Source organism: Eublepharis macularius, chromosome 3 (assembly GCF_028583425.1).
Source record: "Eublepharis macularius isolate TG4126 chromosome 3, MPM_Emac_v1.0, whole genome shotgun sequence".
Taxonomy (NCBI): Eukaryota; Metazoa; Chordata; class Lepidosauria; order Squamata; family Eublepharidae; genus Eublepharis; species Eublepharis macularius.
Window position 1 is genome coordinate 181,611,685 of NC_072792.1, and position 22,626 is coordinate 181,634,310.

The 22,626-nt window shown below is 50.2% G+C and overlaps 2 protein-coding genes across 7 annotated transcripts in view; both read left to right on the top strand.

Annotated features, from left to right (window-relative positions):
* The window catches only part of P2RY6 (pyrimidinergic receptor P2Y6), a 63,428-nt gene extending 60,228 nt beyond the window's left edge, over positions 1–3,200 (top strand). For all 6 annotated transcript variants that reach the window (XM_054973120.1, XM_054973121.1, XM_054973123.1 and 3 more), the window contains one exon: positions 305–3,200. In XM_054973120.1, coding sequence (XP_054829095.1) covers positions 371–1,339 — 969 coding nt within the window. In that variant the 5' untranslated portion in view covers positions 305–370 and the 3' untranslated portion in view covers positions 1,340–3,200. The remainder of the gene's footprint in view (positions 1–304) is intronic.
* Positions 3,201–17,608: 14,408 nt separating this feature from the next.
* ARHGEF17 (Rho guanine nucleotide exchange factor 17) overlaps positions 17,609–22,626 on the top strand; it is a 242,875-nt gene continuing 237,857 nt past the window's right edge. The window contains exon 1 of the mRNA XM_054974489.1: positions 17,609–20,965. Within this exon, the coding sequence (XP_054830464.1) occupies positions 17,609–20,965 (3,357 nt within the window). The remainder of the gene's footprint in view (positions 20,966–22,626) is intronic.

The following is a 22,626-nucleotide window of genomic DNA, read 5'->3' on the forward strand; positions in this document are numbered from 1 at the left end:
CCCCTCCCTACAATACAATAGCATTTTTGAATAATTTGGTTTTGCATCATTAGTGAAAAGCTGGGAGAGTGGGGGCTCTCCTGACCTCCTCAGGCAGGCCGTTCCACTAGGTAGGGGCCACCACAGAGAAGGCCCATGTAAAGGCTGCTGTCGATTTCGCCCGTGTGCAAGGTGGCACCTGCAGGAGACCCTGTTCAGATGAGCGAAGCTGCCATAGAGGAACTGATTCAGGGTAAGGCAGTTTCATGTGTGTGTGAAAATAAAATAAATGCATCTAACCGCTATCCATATGTTTCACCTACAGGTCCTGCTCGTCCAGACGACGACCTTGGATGTGAGTTGAGCATTGGGAGAACCCACTAATTCAGGGATGGATAACTTGACCACATCTGCCAGCGGGAAGAATTGCACTTTCCACGAGGAATTCAAGCAGATCCTGCTGCCGGTGGTCTACTCCGTGGTCTTTGTGGTGGGGCTGCCCTTGAACTCCATCGTGATCATCCAGGTGTGGCTGTCTCGGAAGGGGCTGACCCGCACCACCATCTACATGCTGAACCTGGCCATGGCCGACTTGCTTTATGTCTGCTCCCTGCCGCTCCTCATCTACAACTACACCCAGAAGGACTACTGGCCCTTCGGCGACTTCACTTGCCGCTTCGTGCGCTTCCAGTTCTACACCAACTTGCACGGCAGCATTCTCTTCCTGACCTGCATTAGCGTCCAGCGTTACCTGGGGATCTGCCACCCTCTCTCCACTTGGCACAAAAAGAGGGGCAAGGGGTTCACCTGGATGGTGTGTGGGGTGGTGTGGCTCCTCGTCGTCGCTCAGTGTCTGCCCACGTTCGTCTTTGCCTCCACCGGCATCCAAAGGAACCGGACCGTGTGCTACGACCTCAGCACCCCGGAGCGCTCCGCCAACTACTTCCCTTACGGCATCACCTTGACGGTCACGGGGTTCTTGATCCCTTTCGTCGTCGTCTTGGGGTGCTACTGCTGCATGACTCGAATCCTCTGCCAGAAGGACGAGCTGATCGGCTTGGCCGTCCGCAAGAAGAAGGACAAAGCGATCCGGATGATCATCATCGTGGTCCTCGTCTTCGCCGTCAGCTTCTTCCCCTTCCACCTCACCAAGACCATCTACCTGATCATCCGCTCCTTGCCAAACATGTCCTGCCTCACGGTGCAGTCCTTTGCCATCCCCTACAAGTGCACCCGGCCTTTTGCCAGCATGAACAGCGTCCTGGACCCCATCCTCTTTTATTTCACCCAACGCAAGTTCCGGGAAAGCACCAGGCACCTGCTGGATAAAGTCAGTTCAAAATGGAAGCATGACTCGTGATGGGCTGGCGTTTGCCGCAGTGCTGAAGCAAGCGGGCTGTTGTGCCAAGGGGGGACTGGCAGCGCTCCGGGGATGTGGCAGCTCTCTAATAGACAACTGCTGTACCTGTTGGTCTTGCATTGCCTAGCGGGTAGCAAGAGATCCCCTGCCCCAGAACTCATGGCCCTTTCTTTGATAAGATGGAGAATATTACCGTGTAAATAGTAGACTGCTAGTACATTCCTCTCTCCTTTGCATTGCGAGGATTCATCCAGAGCAGTCCCGAAAACGGTTTCTTCCGTATTTGTTTCCAATATTTCCCAGTAAACCATGTGTTGGAGGAGGGAAGGCCGCATGGTATAGCCCGATCTTGTCCGATCTCGGAAGCTAAGCAGGGTCAGTACTCACTGAGGAAGACTCTGCAGAGGAAGGCACTGGCAAACCACCCATGCTTCTGACTTGCCTTGAAAGCCCCTTGCTGGGATCGCCATAAGTCAATTGTGACTTGATGGCACATATGCATGCATGCATGTGTTGGATGAGAGAGACTAAGAAACCAGATTAGTAGGTCTGAGACTTATGCAAAGTTATATCGACAGCATGAGGGGGAAGAGTCTGATAAATAAGAAATTCTGGGTGGGTTGACTGGGGTCTAGAGGATGGAGGAGAACTGCTTTCGCTTTAACCCTTTGAGGCTGGGCTGGCAGTTGTACAAGATAAAGTATTAATTCTGTTCTGCTAAGGACAGAACCTGCATCGTTCACATCTTTCTTCGTGCAAAACCAGCGGGTTGCAACATAATAATAATAATAATAATAACAACATTTGATTTATATACCGCCCTTCAGGATGACTTAACATCTACTCAGAGAGGTTTACAAAGTATGTTATTATAATCCCCACAACAAACACCCTGTGAGGTGGGTGGGGCTGAGAGAGCTCCGAGAAGCTGTGACTAGCCCAAGGTCACCCAGCTGGCTTCAAGTGGAGGAGTGGGGAATCAAACCCGGCTCTCCAGATTAGAGTCCCGCACTCTTAACCACTACGCCAAACTGGCTCTCATGACTTGTGAACTGATTCTTTGACAGGACATCTCAGATGTTCCTTCAGGGTAACTGTTTTATGACTGGGTAAATAAGGGGACCAGATTTTAAAGACTGGAAGAGGATGGGTTTGACCCTAAATCTTTTCAATGGCAATTAATTGCCACTGATTTAGGAAATCTGGTTTTATGAATTCAACTCTCTCTCTCTCTCTCTCTCTCTCCTCTTTTTTAAGTTCCTCTGAAGGGAACAAGTTTGGCACTGGGAACGTCTATGGGTAGCTTTGATTTATTCCTGGGGAAACATATTCATGATAGAAAGGAACAGATACAAAGCAGGTTATGGTCTACCCATTCATTCCCTGAATGCACCGCATAGCATGAAACTGGAGAGAGATGTGAAATTTGGCATCCTAACAATTTCATCTTTCTTATTTTTTTACTGTGAAGAAAGCACATTTCTGACCACCATAGCTGCACATGCTGGAAAAAGAGACATAGGTGTACCAGTCCAGAATTCTGAGTATGCGCTGAAGTGTACATGGAGTTCTGGCAAACGCTCGCTGCTCCATTCACATCCGTTTGCCATAGGTAGCCGGAGGGCACCCAGAAAGCTGCTACCAGGCAGAGCAGAGAATATTGCACTTAGGTGGATCAACGGCAGCTTTGTGCATCGATAGATGCTTTGGGGTGAGGAAGCAGGAGTCCTAAAGGTGTTCTGCAGGATTGGGGCACCATAAATCGATGTAAAACAGCAAAACGCATGCAGTCTAATGTGTTAAAATGTGTTTAATTTATTGAATTGTTTTAATAAAACTGAAATAAAATCTGCAGAAGACAGACTTTGTTCCCTTTCTAAGTTTTCACTTTGGTAGGGTTCAGAGGTAATAACATACCAAGTTTTTATCGTAATATAAGACAGGCTGGGGTATCCACAGATAATCCCGCCTTCTTCCTTCTCCATTCATGTGTGGCTCAAAAATCTCCTGTTGCAAAGCACTATCCGTCATTTCACCTAAACCTTTCTCTTCCCCCCGAATCAGGATTCGAACCAGGATTTCAACCATCGCTTGGAGTCCCGGTTTGGAGCCCAGAAAACAAGAGATTTGGGCAAAAATGACAAGCTTGGGTTTGCTACAAACATTTGGTTTTCCAGCTGTCCATAAGGAAGGAGGGAGAGGAAAAGGGAAGTTGTGTGTTAGCTCGGAGAGCCTTCATGTAGTCACAATGTGTGAACCATGCCTTTCTCTTTTTCTGTTGCCATCTTCCCTTTTCCATTCTTCTAAGGCAATTTGAAACTAGGCCGCTATCTTTGATCCTTTCTTTCTCAGTTGACATGGCTGCTGTAGCTAAGCTCTGTCCATCCTTTTCTCTGTGTTTTTTCTCTAAAATGCATCAGAGCTGTATCTTGGATTGCCAGCACCTGGCGCAACTTCTGTGCATGCATGCACTAAGCCCCAGACTGCGTGATGACATCACTGCGTGTGATGTCATCACACAGCAAGCCAGCCCCATTGGCTGGCAGGCAGCTGGGACGGCGCGTGGAGGCTGCCCGCACTCCCAGGCACGTCAGCTCTGCGGCATGCACTCCCACCCCCGGTGCCCCCTCTGGCACCCCCTTCGGTACTTCAGTGCTAGAGGTGGGGTCCAGATCTGTCTCAATGGGCGCTCCAGCCCTGCTTCTGTGACATCATCACATAGGGTGCCTGCCCTGAGCATGCCCACCATTCCAGCTGCCGTGGCTCTCCCATCCCTGCCACACAGCGGCCCACGCTGCCGCCTGAGGGCTGAGAGCATGTGGCAAGCCAGCCGCCCCGTCTGTGCAGCAAGTGGCCAGGGCAGTGTGGGTGGCCTCCCAGCCCTCCTGCACAGCCGTCCACACTTTCGCTGGAGGGCTGGGAGCACGTGCTCCCAGCCAGCAGCCACTCCCGGCGCCCTCTGTTTGGTGGCAGCCAGGGCAAGCGACCCCCCTGCTCCCCCTAAATCCAGCCCTGAAAAGCATCCCTCTTACCAACTGATTTCAGCAAAACCTCTTGTTCAGACTCTTCTTGAGTCATGTTATTGTTTCATTGCTCTTCCTGTTCTTTCAGTCTAAGCATCTCCATCCTTCATTCTGCCGCTCGCTTTGGTGTTTCTTGCACTCCGGTCATGTTGCATGCGCCTCTACAGGTTTGTCTTCATTGGATTCGTCTGCCATTTCTTACATTGTTTTGTTAAGTAGATTTTAAGCACTATAATAAATGGAGATGATGCGCCCTCCAGCTAGCAATCAAAAATAAACGTCATAAGTCAAGTTTGTTCCCAGCCCCGGAAAAATCAATGCTCGCATCGTTAGTCAGGAAGCCACATGTCTATTCCCCAGCAGGTCTGCAAACAGGTGCAGTCTGCAAAGTGGTAGAAAAGAGCAAGAGTCCAGTAGCACCTGTAAGACTAACTAAATTGGTGGTAGAGTATGAGCTTTTGTGAATCACAGCTCTGTGACTCACGAAAGCTCATACCATACCACCAATTTTGTTAGTCTTATAGGTGCTACTGGACTCTTGCTCTTTTCAACTGCTACAGACAGACTAACACGGCTACCCATCTTGATCTATTTGCAAAGTGGTTATGCCATGACCTACTAGCGCAATCGATGGGAGAGAAACACAGTAATCTAGTCACTTTCTCCTTTATGGTCAGCGCATGTCATGGAAAGGAAATATAGCAGAGTTCGCCCCTTGGTTTATTATTCTAATCGCTTTACACTCACCGGCCAGAATGCTGAAAAATGGGAGAAGATTTACTTCTTGCAGATAAGTGGAATAGAGCACTGCCCTTACATGGCAGGGCCTGGCATATCCTTTGGCGCTTCTCACGCCCATCCAGTTACAATCTGCAAAAGGGTATGAGCGAACTGCTTTGGAATGATTAAGAACCTCGTTGCCAAGATAGCATTTAGCAGCCGTCTGTTGCTTCCGATGCCTAAATCAGGTATACAAGACATTGCAAAGAAAGCTGAGCATCGCTTTTGGTGCACCAAAACAAAAGAGCATCACTTTTGGTGCACTTTTGGTGCACTTTTGGTGCACCTTTATCTGAGACGTGGCATACAAATAGCATGAACTTCATCTATACAAGTACATTGTTGTTCTTTTTTGTGCTCCAGATGTTTTGGAATTGCAAAGCCCTATGTGGTTCATATGTCATAACCTGGATGGCTCAAGCTAGCCCAATCTTGTCAGATCTCAGAAGATAAACAGGGTCAGCCCTGCCTAATACTTGGAAAAGACACCCCCAAGGAAGTCCAGGGTCACTACGTGGAGGCAGGCAATGGCAAACCATCTCTGAAGACTCTTGCCTTAAAAACCTTATGGGGTCGCCATAAGTCATCTGCGACTCGAGGGCACTTTACACATGTGCTTCATGCGCATAGCATGCACAGTGGCAATGCAGTGTTGCATTTTTCTTGTCTGTGCATGCATGCATTGTTGCTTACAGTCACATTCCACAACATTTAGAAGCCTGCATAAAGAGGGAGAAAATCCTCCAAACTGGAAATATGAAGCACGAATGCACATTTTTTCTTCTGAATCTACATTTTGTGTCTGGTTGCACATTCTTAAAAACCTTGCTGTGCGCTCAGTTCTCATTCTTTGGTGATAAGCAGTTGAGAAGGTCTTCCATAGGTTTTTAGATCTTCAGGGTGCTGGGGTCAGGATTTGTATAACTCCCCAAAATTCTCTTGGGAGAAACGCCAGTGTAAGAAAACATAGATGTTTATTTCATTTTTTTCCATCTCTGCGTTCAAAGGCACCACAAAGGTCATCTAGTCCAACCTCTTGACAATTTAAAAAACTAGAACTATAATATCCCTTACAAATAGGTATCCGAACAATAATTAAAAGCCTCCAATGACAAAGAATTCACCACCTCACAAGGGAGAATGTTCCAGTATCAACACATTGCATCGCCTGAAAACTCTTTCTCAAATAACATTGAAACTTCTTTTGCTATAGTTTATAGCCATTACGCCGAGTCCTCCTGTCATCCAACACAACCGTGGACGTACCTGCCTCGTGCTCCGCATGGCAACTCTTTAGGTATCAGAAGATGGCAATCGTATCACCTGGTAAGTATAGAATCACAGAATCATAGAGCTGGAAGCGGTCTTACAGATCATCTAGTCCAACCCCCTGCCCAGTGCAGGAACAGCCTAAAGCATTCCCAACGAGTATTCGTTCAGCCACTCCTTGAAGACTGCCAATGAAGGGGAACCTATGACATCCCCAGGTAGTCAATTCCACTACAGGGCCGATTCCAGACGGCCCTCCCCGTCCCGAAACGTCGTGCGTCATTGCGCGGAAAACGCGAAATACCGCGTTTTCTCGCGCAAGTTTTGTGCGACGTTGCACAAAACTCGCGCGAGAAAACGTGATATTTCGCGTTTTCTACGCGATGACGCGCGGCGTTTCGGGATGGGGAGAGCCGTCTGGAATCGGCCCTGGATTACTCTAAATGTGAAGACCTTTTTCCTAATGTCCAGCCGGTACCTTCCCTCCTGTAGTTTAAACCCATTGTTTTGAGTCCTAACCTCTATTGCCAACAGGAACAGCCCCCTTCCCTCCCTTAAGTAACCTCCTTTTAAATATTCAAATAGAGGGATCTTGTCTCTCCTCAGCCTCCTCTTCTCCAAACCAGACATTCCCAGGTCCCTCAGTCTCTCCTCTAGGACTTGGTCTCTGGGCCCCTTATGATCCGGGTTGCTCTCCTTTGCACCACTTCCAATTTGTCCGGGTGGATCTCTTCTCCAATCCAGAGATTCCCAACTCCTTCAGCCTCTCCTCATAGGACGTGGTCTCTAAAACCCTCACCAACTTTGTTGCCCTATGCTGGACTCATTCCAGCTTATTGAAATCCCTTCCTAAAACGTGGTGCCCAAAATGAAACACGGTACTCCAGGCAAGGCCTAAGCAAACCAGCATACTGCGGCACCAGTACCTTGCATGACCTCAACACAAGTTTCTCGACATGAGACATCTGACAGATGAAGAACACGAGTCAGAAGATGCAGTGGTAGCCGGGAAGAGTAGTTTAAAAAGACAGCGCTGGCAGCAGGGCAAAGGCTTTGCTATACACTGGAGCTGTGTGAAGGGGCTGTGAAATGCCAGAAGGGAAACTTCAGCCCATTAGAACCTCTCCAGGTCTAAACCTAGTCTGGAAGGCAGCTCCAGCCCCTTTCCATTCCTCACTGCCCTCTGGTTGCCATCCCACACAGTTTTAGACTGGAGAGGTGAAATTGACAGAGCGTCCAGGAAGCGAAGATGAAATTAACAAACCCTCTGAGGAGTGATCTCTGCTAGCTCTGTCTTTTTAAACTACGCTTCCCAGCTAACGTTGAGTCTCCCCACACTTGATGAACACACGCCCAGGTGTCTCGTATTGAAAGTACGCTGGCCTGTTTTCACTCTTTTTTTGTGTTGTCTAGCATCATGTTCAAACATCCCCATGCAAAAGCCTTTCCAAACTTACGTGCCTCTGCATAATTCAAGGCGCTCCGTGTCAAAGGGCTCGGGCCACTCGGAGTTGCTGCTCGATTGACATGTGATGCAAGCGAAAGCTCAAGAGTTCCCCTGTTAAGCTTTTCCTTGCCCGGTGGCTCCTTAAACTGTGCCCCCCCCCCCGCAAAGCAGCTGCTTGTGACATGCTCAGGGGGCAACCCAGTTCATACACGACGGCCCCAGACTGCAAAGTTCCACGGGAGAATGCTTTTGCCGCAGTCAGCATCAAGTTTAAATCAAGCCTTAAAGAGGCCTTGGGGAGGTCTGGGATTAATTAGCAACGGAGGAAAGCGCCTCCTCCACTGCGAATTAATCACCCGCCTCCCTGAGGTCCCTTTCACCTCCAGGAGACAGGCATTCCCCCAATTTAATTTCCAAGCTCCCCTGCCTCCAAATCTCTTCCATGCAGCACTGGGAGAAATAAAAATAGACCCCCTTTCATGAGGTGCTGGTTCCTGCTGATTTAATCTTGACCCATAGCAGTCAAAGCAATCTCATGGCAGCAGGAACCCCACTCATCCAGTCCCAGAATACAGCAGGGTTGTACTATTGCATTATTGAGGTGTGTGTGTGAATTCTTTAAAACCCACACTTCCCCACCCCCAGGGCCTCCAACATTCCCTCCAGTTACAAAGACTATGGTGAATACCTATCAATAGGGCAATGAAGCAGGGCGAAACTCGACTGCGCTCTGTTTCTATACCTGGACACCCCAGGCATGCTGAAATTATTTTTAAGAGAAAGAATCTCCAAGAAAGGCCCCCAAAGTACAGAACCAGTTTAGTGTAGTGGTTAAAAGTGGCAGGACTCTAATCTGGAGAGCCAGATTGATTCCCCACTCCTCCACTTGAAGCCAACTGGGTGACCTTGGGTCAGTCACAGCTCTCTCAGAGTTCTCTCAGCCCCACCCACCTCACAGGGTGATAGTTGTGAGGATAATAACACATTTTGTAAACTGCTCTGAGTGTGACATTAAATTGTACTGAGTGTTGTTGTTGTTGTCCTCCAGAAGGCAATGAACGTTGAGGGGATAATATGTGGAGGGAAACAGGCTCGGAGATAGCGCATCGGCTTTGCACACGGAAGTTTTCAGGTTCAATTTCTGGCATCTCCAGGTTAGCAAGATCAGGAAGTAGGCAACATAAAAGACCCCGTCCTGAGACCCTGGAGAGCTCTTACAAGAGCAGACAAGACCAGCAGTCTGACTCAGTCCATGGAAGCAAAGTGTGAGAATGGAGAGAAGAGGGGGCCCAAGAAGTTTATAATATCCTCGAGTTGGGGATTGAAATTAAAGATGGGGGATGGGTGTCATGAGGTGCACATTCTCTTCTCAAAGTCTCCCATATGTGCAAAGTTTTACTCAGGGCTTTTTTTTCAGCGGGAACGCGGTGGAACGGAGTTCCGGAACCTCTTGAAAATGGTCACATGGCTGTGGCCCCGCCCCCTGATCTCCAGACAGAGGGGAGTTGAGATTGCCCTTCGCGCCACTGGAGGGCAATCTAAACTCCCCTCTGTCTGGAGATCAGGGGGTGGGGCCACCGGCCATGTGACCATTTTTGCTGAGGGCGATTTAAACTTTTAAAAACTCCCCCCTTGTTCCAGCTAACCCAAAGCGACGTCATTGTGCAGTCCTGAGTTCCACCACTGAGTTCTACCACCTCTTTCCCCAGAAAAACAGCCCTGGTTTTACTATAGGGACTTATGGTATTTTTATGGCGGTCTATTGCCAAACCACCATGGTCACTGGGAAGGGAGGAGGGCGATTCCTTCCAGGCTCTTCCCCTGAGGAGTCAAAATGCGATCAAGCAAACCATCCTTGAGTTCCCGAGGGAGCTAGCTGGGTGTCGTCAGCAGCCTCAGAGACACAACTGGTGGAAAGTCAGGATACATATAAGTAAGTAGCAAGGAAGTCAATGCTGCGTTAGAGTCGCTCTCCACAAGACAGCTGGCACATGTTCTTCACAAGTCGGGAGATGCAATGTTAGCTGGGAAGCGTAGTTTTAAAAGACAGAGCCGGCAGAGATCACTCTGGTGGGGATGGATTCTCTCACAGCCCTCCGCCACCTCTGGCATCTCCCCTTCCAGAGCCTTTGCCCTGCCAAGGCTTAGTTAATTCAACGTTTTAAGCAGTGAGGATGGCAGGGTGAAAGCACCAGAAGGAGAGACAGTCTGGCATGCCAGAGACTGTGGAGGGCTGAGAGAATCTGTCCCCTCCAGAGCGATCTCCGCCAGCTCTATCTTTTAAAACTACGCTTCCCAGCTAACATTGCATCTCCCAGCGCTTGACAAACATGCGTCCAGGTGTCTCGTGTAGAGATTCCTTCTCTTCATTGGACTGCACTTTAAAAACTGAAGATATCAGTTACAATTCTGTCTTACCTCTGTCCCATTATGCATTGAGGTGCGTCTCAGAGCTTCTTCACAGTGAAAATGCTGTATATCTCATAGCCAGAGGTACGCACGTGGAAAAGACAGAGCCTCCACACAAATGTTTTCTCCACACTCTCTTGCCCTCTGCCCCTCAAAGCTGCCATCTCCCCGGTGACATCACAAGGTGGCATTTTGAGTGCTTTTAAAAAATGGTAATTGCTATTGTGTTATAGCAACCTGAGATGAGTAGCCAAGGCACACCTGATTTCATTAGATCTTGGAAGCTAAGCAAGGTCGGTCTTGGTTAGTAAGTGGATGGGAGACTTCCAAGGAAGATCCAGAGGCAAGCAATGGCAAATCACTTCTGCTAGTGTCTCGCCTTGAAAATCCCAGCACGGGGTGCTTCTTTCTCTCTCTCTCACTAATATTTACTGGTTTTAAAACAAAAGCCTTCAAGAAGCCCTCTAATAGCAGGCGGGGAAAAGGACAGCAGTGCCGAACTGAACGCATGAAGTTGTGGGTGGAACTTCCCTGGCCAGATGGTGTGCTAATGTGCTTGGAGAGTGTAGTAAAACATTTTGGGGAAAGAAGATATCAACTACAGAGGGAAAACCTGGAAAGGGGATGGTTAGAGGGGGGCAGGAATTTCTAGATTGCAATGGCATTATAACATTATAACAGCCTCTTGCAACAATGTTCAAGTCCCCAGCTTTCGTTTTTTAAAAGAAAATCCCTCACCCTTACAGAGTTGTGAAGAGTGCACATTTCTCCTTATAACTCCGCAATGAAAATAGCTAGTAACTTTTTTTTAAAAGGGAACGCTGGGAATTCGTCAATTGTGGCACTAGGTTGTTATCATGTCATAGCGACCTAGCATTGAAAAGGTGGTACAAATTTAAGCAGCCGCTGAGAATAAAACACATTTTAAAAATTATTTTGGATTAGCAGATGCACGGCGAATAAAGAGCAGCACAGCAGGATAAACTAATTCAGCTTGATGGAGGAAGGAGCAGCATGTGGTACAGAAATTTGGCGTTTAGCCTAACTGTCATGAATTGCAATCCTTTCGCTGTGGACCCCTTTGACTCGTTCTCTGCTAGACATCTGTGCTCCAGGTTCTCCAAAGATTACTAGGTCACAAAGGAACCCCCAAAGTGCAGCAATTGCCACTGGAGACAATTCCGTCACCCCCCCACCCCCTACCCCCAGTGTTGCTCTTGCTGTCAATGAGTTACCCATTAAAGGCACAGAGAAGTTCTGCTTCCCAGCTCCTCTGCTTTTAATGGACTTTCTCTGCTGGGGGCATTAGCTGGTTACACTGTAACTAGCAAATATAGTTTCACAGCTCCCAGGAGCACCTTTGGATCTCTTTGGGGGGGCAGAGGAAGAGCTTGCAGTTTGGTGTAGTGGTTAAGAGTGCAGGACTGTAATCTGGAGAGCCGGGTTTTATTCCCCACTCCTCCACTTGAAGCCAGCTGGGTGACCTTGGGTCAGCCTCAGCTCTCTCAGAGCTCTCTCAGCCCCACCCACCTCACAGGGTGTTTTGTTGTGGGGATAATAATAACATACTTTGTAAACCGCTCTAAGTGGGTGTTAAGTCATCCTGAAGGGTGGTATATAAATCAAATGTTATCAGCATCAGAATCATCATGTCTGGTGTAGTGGTTTGGTGAGTGGGCATTAAGTTGTCCTGAAGGGCGGTATATAAATCGAATATCATCATCATCATCATCATCATCATCATCATCATCATGGTTTTTTTCCTGGGAAAAGAGGTGCTGGAACTCAGTGGCGGAACTCAGGACCGCACAATGACGTCACTTTGGGTCAGCTGGAACAAGGGGGTAGTTTTTAAAAGTTTAAATTGCCCTCGGCGAAAATGGTACCATGGCCGGTGGCCCCGCCCCCTGATCTCCAGACAGAGAGGAGTTTAGATTGCTCTCCAAGTCACTAGAGCAGCCCGGAGGGCAATCTAAACTCCCCTCTGTCTGGCGATTAGGGGGCGGGGCCACTGGCCATGTGACCAATTTCAGGAGGTGCTGGAACTCCGTTCTACCCCATTCCAGCTGAAAAAAAGCCCTGATTATCATCATCATCATCATCATCATCATAGTACTGTTGACCGAGTGTTGGGTCAGTACATGGAAGAACCTGGTTCAGAACTGACACTGGCCACCCAAGTTGCTTCAAGTTTATCAACTTTGTAGGCCTTGTCTAGCTACACTTTTCTTGTCTAGCTACACATTTAAACCAGTTTAACAGTCCTGCCCCAATCTCAACGTATGCAAGTGCCTGGGAGCACACAGGACATCAATAAAACTACATTTCCTGGAATCATGGTGTGTGTGTGTGTGTGAAAGGACAGCTACAACAGCGAAAGCAGTATAAACACTGATATCACTGTTATATGCAGTTGCGCTTTAGAGGATTTTTATTAATAGTAAGAATATACTAACCCTGACCTGGATAGCCCAGGTGAGCCTGATCTTGTCAGATCTCAGAAGCTAGGCAGGGCCGGCCTCGGGTAGTAATTGGATGGGAGACCTCCAACGAAGACCAAGGTTGCAGAGGCAGGCAATGGCAAACCACCTCTGTTAGTCTCTTGCCATGCAAATCCCACCAGGGTTCGCCATAAGTCAGCTATGACTTGAAGGCACTGTCCATCACCACCATCACCAAGAATACACCAACATGGCAAAACATTGTATCTCTGCCTCTCTGTCTGTAAAATGGGAATATCAATGAGGGTTTGGGGTTTTTTTGCAGATTTATCTGGAGAGTCTGATGTTAACACCAAAATTCAAGTTGGATGCCATTAGCGTAATAATAAAAAAAGAAAGTTAATTAATTATTTCACTTTATTTTAAACATTTCTGTCCTGCCTTTTTCTGCAAAGCACAGTTGTAGCTTATGACAATTCCACTGCTGCTATTAAAAACGTTTAGTCAGTAGAGGGTGCCCAACACCCTCCTGGACACAAAGGAATTACTCATGGCTGATTGTTTAAACAACAAAAAACAAAGTATGCTACGAAACTATTCGGCAGCCATCTGCTTCGTTAAACTCGGTGGCAGTTATTGATTTCAATGAGAGAAAGAGCACCAGACGAAACCTGAGAAGGGTACAGGGAAAGAGCTCAGATTTAGAGCCAAGCTACACATGACGCCTGACACAGGTTGGACACTTGTCAGCTTCCCTCAAGTTTTGATGGGAAATGTAGGCGTCCAGGTCTTGCAGCTGTAATGGAGAGCCAAGCTGTAAAACCAGGACACCTACGTTTCCCATCAAAACTTGAGGGAAGCTGACAAGTGTCCAACCCGTGTAAGGCGTCACTTGTAGCTTGGCTCTGAGTCTAAAGCTAAACGGTATGTATTGTAGGAGCAGAGAGAACCAGATGAGAAGATGCATCGAAACTTCCCACAGAGGATAGGTCCCTTCCCACCGATTAGTCAATAGCTAAATAGAACCTCCATGTTCAGAGACAGTGTAGCTTAAAACCAGCGGCTGGGGGACAAAATGAGGAATAGCTGTTGTCATTAGGCCCTGGAGCTGAGCTTTATATATATGCAGCAAACCAACAGTGGAAACCACACTGGAGGGTCCAAATAAATCATTACAACGATAAAGTAAATATTTGTTCTTATATTCTGTGCTCAGTGAACCTCAATATAAATATTAAACAATCTAATCCAAAATGCAGAACAATAATTTACATTCCATACAGTGAATAATACATATATTAGTAATTTTCACAAAGACAATTCTTACACAGCTATAGTAGCAACAGCTCCCAAATTAAATATTTTTAACAGCTCAAACCCCCCTCTTTGATGTACACAAGTGTCATCAATGGGGTATAGGTCCTAAGAGAATATTATGCAGCATAATATTTGCTAGTGTACACAAGGCTATTCCTAAAGTCCTGTTGTATGTTTCAGGTGGCTGAGAAGATATCAAAGCCCGTGCCTGGCGTGCAGATAGTAACTAAACTGAACCTCCACGTTCAGAAGAAGCGTATCTTAATAGCAGTTGCTGAGGGGATAAAGGGGCTATTGCTCTCATGCCCTGCTGTTGCGGCTTCCAGCTAGTCACTAGTTCGAAACAGGTCATGGAAAAAGGAAGTCTCCGAAAAGATTTCACCGAGCTGGAAAAAGTGGAGAAATCAAGACAATGAAGAAGCGGGAGCACATCCAATGAGGAAAGACTAAAGAATCTGGGGTTTTTCCATCTGGGAAAAAAGACTGGGGGCAGACATCAATAAGGCTTAGAAAGTTATGTACGGGATGGGAAAGTGGGTAGAGGGAACTGCCCTCCCCGCCCATACTGGAAATCGAGGTTGAATGGACAGTAGATACAGGACAAAAGAAATGCTCCTTTACTTAATGAGTAATTAAGTTGGGATATTCACAGATGCAGGAGCCATGAGTATGGGCCGTTTTAAAGTGGAGGTAGCCAGCTTCATGGAGGACAAGTTTATCAGTGGCTACTAGCCCTGGTGAGTAAAGAGAACTTCCATATCCAAATCCAGAGGAGTTAGCCGTGTTAGTTTGTAGTCGCAAAATAGTAAAGAGCCCAGTTGCACCTTTAAGATGTCCAGTAGCCCCTTTAAGATGCCATCTGACGAAGAGAGCTGTGGTTCTCAAAAGCTTACGCTACAATAAAGTTCGTTAGTCTTAAAGGTGCTACTGGACTTTTTTATTATTTTTCATATTCAGAGGCAATCCACTTCTGAAACCCCATGTTAAGAGGCCACGTCAGTCAGTTCGGTGACCGTCGGGAGCAATCGGTTGGCCAGTGTCTGAAACAGACTAGCAAGATTCAGCTCCGGTAGCACCTGAAAGACCAACTAGATTTCCAGTGTGAGCTTTCAAGAGTCAGAGCTCCCTTCGTCAGATACAAGGAGAAGAAAAAGGAAGGAGTCTTTATAATCCAGGCAAGGATGGGAGAGGTATTGTATGGGAATTGAGATGTTGGACTGGATGGGCAACTGCCTTGATCTTCTGCTGCTCTTGAGCAGGCCTAACTGAGCTCAAGGGGGCTTACTCCCGAACGGGAGCGCAAGATTGTGCCCCCCCCCCCAGTGCAACCGATTCTGCACAGGGCTGGGGGCTGAAACGCTCTCCCTGAAACTCACCAAAGTTCCTACCCTGGAAAACTAGTTGGTCTTTGCGGTGCTTTAAAGTGGGGATAACGGGCTTCATGGAGGACAAGTTTATCAATGATTTCTAGCCCTAGAGAACCTCCATATTTGGAAGCAATACACTTCTGAAACCCCATGTTAAGGGGCAATATCGGGGGAAGGCCTCGCCCTCGATGCTCTGTTTGTTGACCTTTGGGAGCAATCGGTTGGCCATTGTCTGAAACTGATGAGCAGGATTCGGGCCCCGTAGCACCTTAGAGACCACACAGATTTCTGGGGTGTCAGCGTTCAAGAATCAGAGCTCGCTTCATCTTATACAAGGAGTGGAAAAAGGAAGGAGTCCTTAAGGAGAAAATGGAAGAGTTCTTACAATCCAGGCAGAGGGTGGATCATAGGGGAAAATGGGACGCTGGACTAAATGGACAAATGCCCTGATCCAGTGGGGCTCTTCTTATTTATTTCATTAAATTTATAACCTGCTCTCCCCACAAGCGGGCTCAGAGCGGGTAGCAACAATTAAAAAATGGTATTAAAAACCATTAAATATATGAGTTACTTTAAAACGTTAAAACCATAAAAATCAGTGCAAGAGGCAGCAACTTTTTACAGCGACCCATATGCTGAACCCAATCTAGTCCAGCCCACGGTAAAGGCAATAGCATGCCTGTGAGGTGGGTGAGCAGACAATCGAGAGGAGCAAAATAGTAAAGAGTCCAATAGCACCTTTAAGACTAACCAACTTTATTGTAGCATAAGCTTTTGAGAGCCACAGCTCTCTTCGTCAGATGCATGGAGATGCATACCCTCCATGCATCGGATAAAGAGAGCTGTGGTTCTCGAAAGCTGATGATGCATCGGATGAAGAGAGCTGTGGATCTCGAAAGCTGACGATGCATCTAACGAAGAGAGCGGTGGTTCTTGAAAGCTGATGATGCGTCTGACAAAGAGAGCGGTGGTTCTCGAAAGCTGATGATTCATCTGATGAAGAGAGCCGTGGTTCTTGAAAACTGATGATGCGTCTGACGAAGAGAGTGGTGGTTCTTGAAAGCTGATGATGCGTCTGACAAAGAGAGCGGTGGTTCTTGAAAACTGATGATGCGTCTGACGAAGAGAGCTGTGAATCTTGAAAGCTGACGAAGCATCTAACGAAGACAGCCGTGGTTCTCGGAAACTGATGATGCGTCTGACAAAGAGAGCAGTGGTTCTAGAAAGCTTATGCCACAATAAAGTTGGTTAGTCTTAAAGGTGCTACTGGACTCTTTACTATTTTGCAACTACAGACTAACACGTCTATCTCCTCTGAATCGGGAGGAGGGGGGCTGCATTCTCCACTCTCCAGCGAGCCTATTTGAGCCCAAGGGGGCTTAATTCCCAGATGGGAGCGCACACAAGATCGTTGCCCGCAAATGCAATTGATTCTTCCCAAGACTGGGGGCTGGGACGCTCCCCCAGAAACTCAGGAATGCTTTGAGCCTCATTCCCTGGAAATCTAGCTGGGCTTTACGGTGCTACCGGACCCGAATCTTGCTCTGAAGAAAAAAATGCACGCGCCTTCCTGCTCCGAGACAAAAGGGGGGGGGGGGCTTCCCAGATGTGCAGCTCGGATGCCTTGCCTCCTCCTCCTCCTCCCCCTCCCCCCTCTCTTTTTTTTAATTGCCCAAGCAGCGTTCCCAGACTTTCCTTGCAAGAGACCATCCCCCTCTTTGGGAAGAAACCACGCCTCTTGTGGGGGAAAGTTTATGTGAAATGTTACTAAAAAAAAAGAAAGAAGAGGGGAAGAGCGGAGGGGGAGCGGGAGAGCGAGGCAGGAGGCGAAGGCAGCCGACAACAAACCCGGAGGAGGAGGAGGAGCGAGGAGGGGGGGCGCCGTCGAGGACCCCCTTCGGACCGCTCGCCCTCCGCTTGGGCACGCCGGGGGTCCCTCCCCAAAGGCGCCCAGCGCCCGGAGGGGTTGCCTCTGCGACGGGGGGCTCCCCGCGGACCTCCAAGTTGGCCAGGCTGAAGTTTCCCTCCGGATTGTTTGGGAGGGGCTTGCGAGCAGCGGCCGCGCTGCAGCCCCGCGACCGGATCGGGACCAAAGCCGCCTCCCGCGCCTGGAGTCGCGGACGGTGGGGACTCCCGGGGAAGTCGGCCGGCGCTCGCCCCCCCTCGCCCGGCGGATGGCTGCCGGGCCGGCGTAGGGGAGGCGCGGCGAGCGGGCCATGGCGGAGGGGGCGGCGCCGGGGAGCAGGAGCCCCCTGGCCCGCAGCGCCTCCTTCCAGCGGCCGGGCCCCGCGCAGCCCCCCGGCGCCGCCAGGGCGCAGCCGCCGCCGCCGCCCTCGGAGCCCGTCGGGCGGCGCTCGCCCGGCCGCGCCGCCTCCTTCAGCGTCTCCCGCGCCGCGGCCGAGTCCGGCCCGCCGCCCGCCGCGCCGTCGGGGCCCGGCCGGGCGCTGCGCAGCCTCTCGCCCTCGGTGCGCCAGCTCTCGCGCCGCTTCTGCCCGCCGGCCGGCCCCGGCGCCGGCCCCGCCAAGGAGCCCGAGGGCGTCGAGGCGCCGCCGGCCTGGCCCAGCGTGCCCGCCATGCGCCGCCTCTTCGGCGAGAGCCTGCGGCGCCCGCAGCAGCAGCAGCACAAGGACGAGGCGCCGCCGCCCCGACGCGACGCCCCGCCGCCACCGCCGCCCCGCAGCTGCATCCCCTTCCGCGCCCACCGCCTGCCCGCCGCCGGCCCCCGAGCCGAGCCGCCGCCGCCGCTGCGTTCCTGGCAGTCCTCCGCGCCCGCCTCCCCTGCCCAGGTGCCCGGCCCGGAGCAGCGCCCTCCCGTCGCCTTGCCCGGCGGCCACGACGGGCATCCCTCCCGGGAGAGACGTTCCGGGAGCCAGGAGGAGGAGGGGGTGTGCCCGGCGCCCCCCAGGAAGCGCTCCGTCCAGGAGGAGGAGAAGGGAGAGCCGGGCCGCCGGGACCAAGCTTCAGGCGCCGACGGGGCGGCCGGGATGGAGTGGCACCTCAGAGCTCAGGAGGAGCTGGCCGGAGACCTCTCCCTGATGGCCGAGCAGAGGACTCGGCCGCTCTTCGAGGCCAAGAGGCTGGCAGCTGAGGGCACGGCGGCTGCCAGCTTGCCCGGTGAAGCGAAGGCGACAAGCGGCGTCAACAGGCAGTTCGTCCGGGGCCTTTCGGAAGGTGGCAGTGCCTCGGCCAGCCTTCCCCCGGCCTTGTCTTCTGCCTCGCCGCTCCCTCTCGTCTCCAGGGTGGCCAAAGTCAGCATCCCCCCTTTCGTGCCCAGCCCGTGCGGCTCGAGGAGCAGCAGCAGGTATTCCAGCACCGAGACGCTGAAAGAAGAAGACCACTTCGGAGCCGCCTGGGCCGGGCAAAGCAGGGGCTTCCAGGGAGGTCTGGGCGTCTACCGGTCCCCCAGCTTTGGCCAAAGCGACAGCCTCGCGAGATTGCAAGCCCAGGTCCGGGTCCGACCGAAGCTGCCATCGGGGATTGTCAGGACGAAACAGGACATCTCTGCGTATGAGCCCCTCCACCGCTGCGGCGGTGAAACCGCAGAGAAGCCCAAGCATACGAAGTCCATGTCCAACCCTGACATTGCAACCGAGACTCTAAGCCTCCTCAGCTTCTTGAAATCCGACCTTTCGGAACTGAAGCCGAGGAAGAAAAGCAACCGGTTGAGTGACCAGGAGGAGGCAGCGTGGAGCGGCAGGTATGAAAGTTGCCCCCCTGGCACAGTGGGGCACCAGCTGGCAAGCAGAGACCAAAGTGAGGTTCAGCCGCCCAACCGGTGGACTCTAGGCAACCGGCCGACTCTGAAAGATCTGACGGCGACTTTGCGGCGGGCCAAGTCTTTTACCTGTTCCGATAAACCAGCGCCCCGCAGGCTCTTCTTCCAGAGTACCATGAAGCAAAGCTCCTCAGAGCTCCTGCTGGCAACCGGCAGGGACCATGAAGGTGCGCTTTCTGATGGTGAGATTGGCCGAGATGAGGACGACGGGCTGCCAGTGGTTATCCAGGACCAATATATTCAAGAAGCGAGGCAGGTCTTTGAGAAAATCAGTAAGATGGGTTCCGAGCATGACTATAGCTTTGGTTTGGACCAGAAGGACAGTGAGAACGTGAACGATGGAAGAGAGGATGAAAAATCTCCGGGGACACCAGAAGGCAGCCACGAACTGTGCTTGAAAATACCCGATTCGGAAGGGGATTTTTCGTTTCGAAAGTCTTTGGAAGAACTCTCCGGTCCGGAGTCCAGCATGACGGATGAAGGCATTGTCACTGAGCTAGAGGCATGCCCTGCGGACAGGTATCTTGATCCTGCGGTCACGGCGTGGAAGTCGGCAAACCAAAGAGAGAGCGAAGCTGGCCTGGAAGAATTGAAGGGGTTGCTTCTCCCAAGTCATCTTGACAAAGTGAATAAAGAGAAGGCAGCTGTTGTGGACGAGGGGCTTTCCAAGGCGGCCCCTCAAGGGCTCTCCGAGGCTCCTTCAACTCCCGGTGCCCTTCGGCGTCGACGGAAGTTTCCGTCTGTTGGAAACGGCGGCTCCGAGTCCAGCAGTGGAAGCAACGGGGAATCCAATGGCGAAACCTACAGATCCCTGAGCGATCCCATGCCCCACAGAAGGTGCTCGATCACGGAGGATTCCAAGAACTTTTCAGTCGACAGTAACCTCCTAGGGTCGCTGAGTTCTAAGACGGGCATCCCGGAGTCTTCGGCTGTCGCCCTGTCCGAGTGCACGGGAAGCGCAGCCAGCGACCTGTCTGTCTGCAGTGACGGCGTCAAGGACTACAGCACGGTGATCCAGAACATTGTCAGCCAGCCTGGGGCCATGGACAAAGTGATTGACGAGAAGGGGAACGGCAAGACCATCAAGAAGAAGTCCTTCAGTGACCCCAGCCGCCGTGGCGAGCTGGCAAGCACGGGCTTTGACGGTCCCGGAGAACCCATCAGTGAGATGGACCAGATCATCCCTCCGTCCAGCAGTGAACCCATCCTCTCCGAACAACGAGATCAGAGGATGGAGAAAGACCAGGAGGCGGGGAAGCTGTACTCCCAGTCCGAGCACATCCTGACAACCCCGACGGAGGATGACATGATCGAGGTGGCCCAAAACTATGTCTTTGATCCCAAGTTGGCGGAAGTCCTGTCCCCCAGGATTGCCCGGCGTAGTTCCAAGAAGCGCACCAACAGGGTAAATTGCCAGGAGAACAGAAAAGAAGAGGCCACCCCGCCGACCGCCGCTCCAGTTCCTGCCACTTTTGGGACAGCGAGGCCGGCCTCCAAACATGTGCGCCACACCAGTGAGCCAGCCACATTTATCCCTATCTCAGAGGTCAACCTGCCTACTTCTGCCATGCCAGAATCCTCTCGCCTGCCCGCAAAACCCTACCCAGTTCTCCAAGCTCCATCCTTGGAAGATGTCACCAAGCATTATATGTTGACCCTTCATTCGGGGGAACCGTCCCCCACACACTCTGTGGATATGCCTAGATCTTCACCTGCCACCCCAACCACGTCGGAGCCCAAGCTGCCCCGGTGTCCAAAGCATCACGAAGAGCAAAGCGCCAGGAGTAAGCCACAAGTGGTGAGTTCCCTTTTCCTTATTTTGAGTTCTTTTAGGGTGCCATCCTGAGCCCGTTGACTTCAGTAGGCTTAGAGGGGTACAGGACAGCTCTGCCAATTAACAGGGCAATCTTATGAAGACTTACTCCAGTTTAAGCCCATTGATATGCTTAAACTGAAGTATCTCTGCGAAGGATTGCTCTTTAAGCATGCTGGAAGAATTAAGGTTCCTTGTTTATGTTCTGACGGGTTTTCCTTTGTCCTTTAGAGGCAGAATTCCACTTTATGAAGTATCAGGTGTGGGCCAGTGACCTGGTGCCTACATAAACATGCCGGGGTACCTGACCACAGTATTTTAGGGATATGTCTCAGATGCTTCACTAAAAAGTTGGGGATCATAGACTCCATCTCTATTTTTGCCTTATCTATTATCTGCTGCTTTAAATACGTACTCCTATGTACAACCAGCGCTCCACATTGTCTAATGTTAGTCCCAGAATTGATTATGTTTTGCTCCAGTATTTTTTCTGTTCTGTCTTGGATCCTCGCTAACGCTATGTCTTTTAAACTTGCATCTGTTTACCTTATGGTATTGTATTGAAATGTACTTGATACGGATTGTGTTACCCTCATACTGTGTAATCCACCTTGAGTCTCAGTGAGAAAGGCGGACTATAAATGTCATAAATAAATACAATAAATTTTTAAAAATTATTCTTGCAAACGTTATGTAGAGATAATGCACTCAATAACGAACGGTCTGTGGGAGTCTGGAGAAAAGACGACTGAGGGGAGACATGATAGAGGTTTACAAGATAATGCACGGGTTAGAGAAGGTAGAGAAAGATGTGTTTTTCTCCCTTTCTCACAATACAAGAACTCGTGGGCACTCTATGAAATTATTGAGCAGTCGGGTTAGAACAGATAGAAGAAAATACTACTTTACACAAAGGGTGATAAACACATGGAATTCGTTGCCACAGGAGGTGGTGGCAGCTACACGCATTGCCAGCTTCAAGAGGGGACTGGACAAATATATGGAGCAGAGGTCCATCAGTGGCTATTAGCCACAGGAGATAGATGGTATTCTCTTTGTGGGGAGGTGGTGCTCTGTTGTCTTGGTGCTGGAAGGAAGGCAGTGGGAGGGCTTCTGGTGTCCTGGCCTCACTGACAGTCCTTTAGATGGCACTGGATTTCTAGCCACTGTGTGTGACAGAATGTTGGACTGGATGGGCCACTGGCCTGATCCAACATGGCTTTGCTTATGTTCTTATGTTCTTATGAGTCCACTAGTACCTTATAAAGCAACAAGATTTGCAGGGTATAAGTGTTTAAGAGTCAAGCTACCTCCCTTTATACCCTGGAAATCTTGTTGGACTTCGAGGTGCGACTGGACTCAAATCTTGCTCTTCGTTGCCAGCCAGCATGGCTACCCACCTGAAACTGTTCCTGGAATGAGTAGGTGATTAATGCCAGTGCTTTATGGTGCAAGAAGAGCATTCGACGCACGCATGAAATGTGGGCAACTTGTTTTTCGTTTGGGCCTTGTTGATGTGTGTGGAGGCTGTAGGTGACCGAAGTAGCAAATTGTGGACGGATAGGCTTTTGTCCGGTTTTGCTGAGAGGCGCTGTTCTTTTCTGAAGTTGTCACATCTGTCTAGCTCAGGACAAAGAGATTTCTTT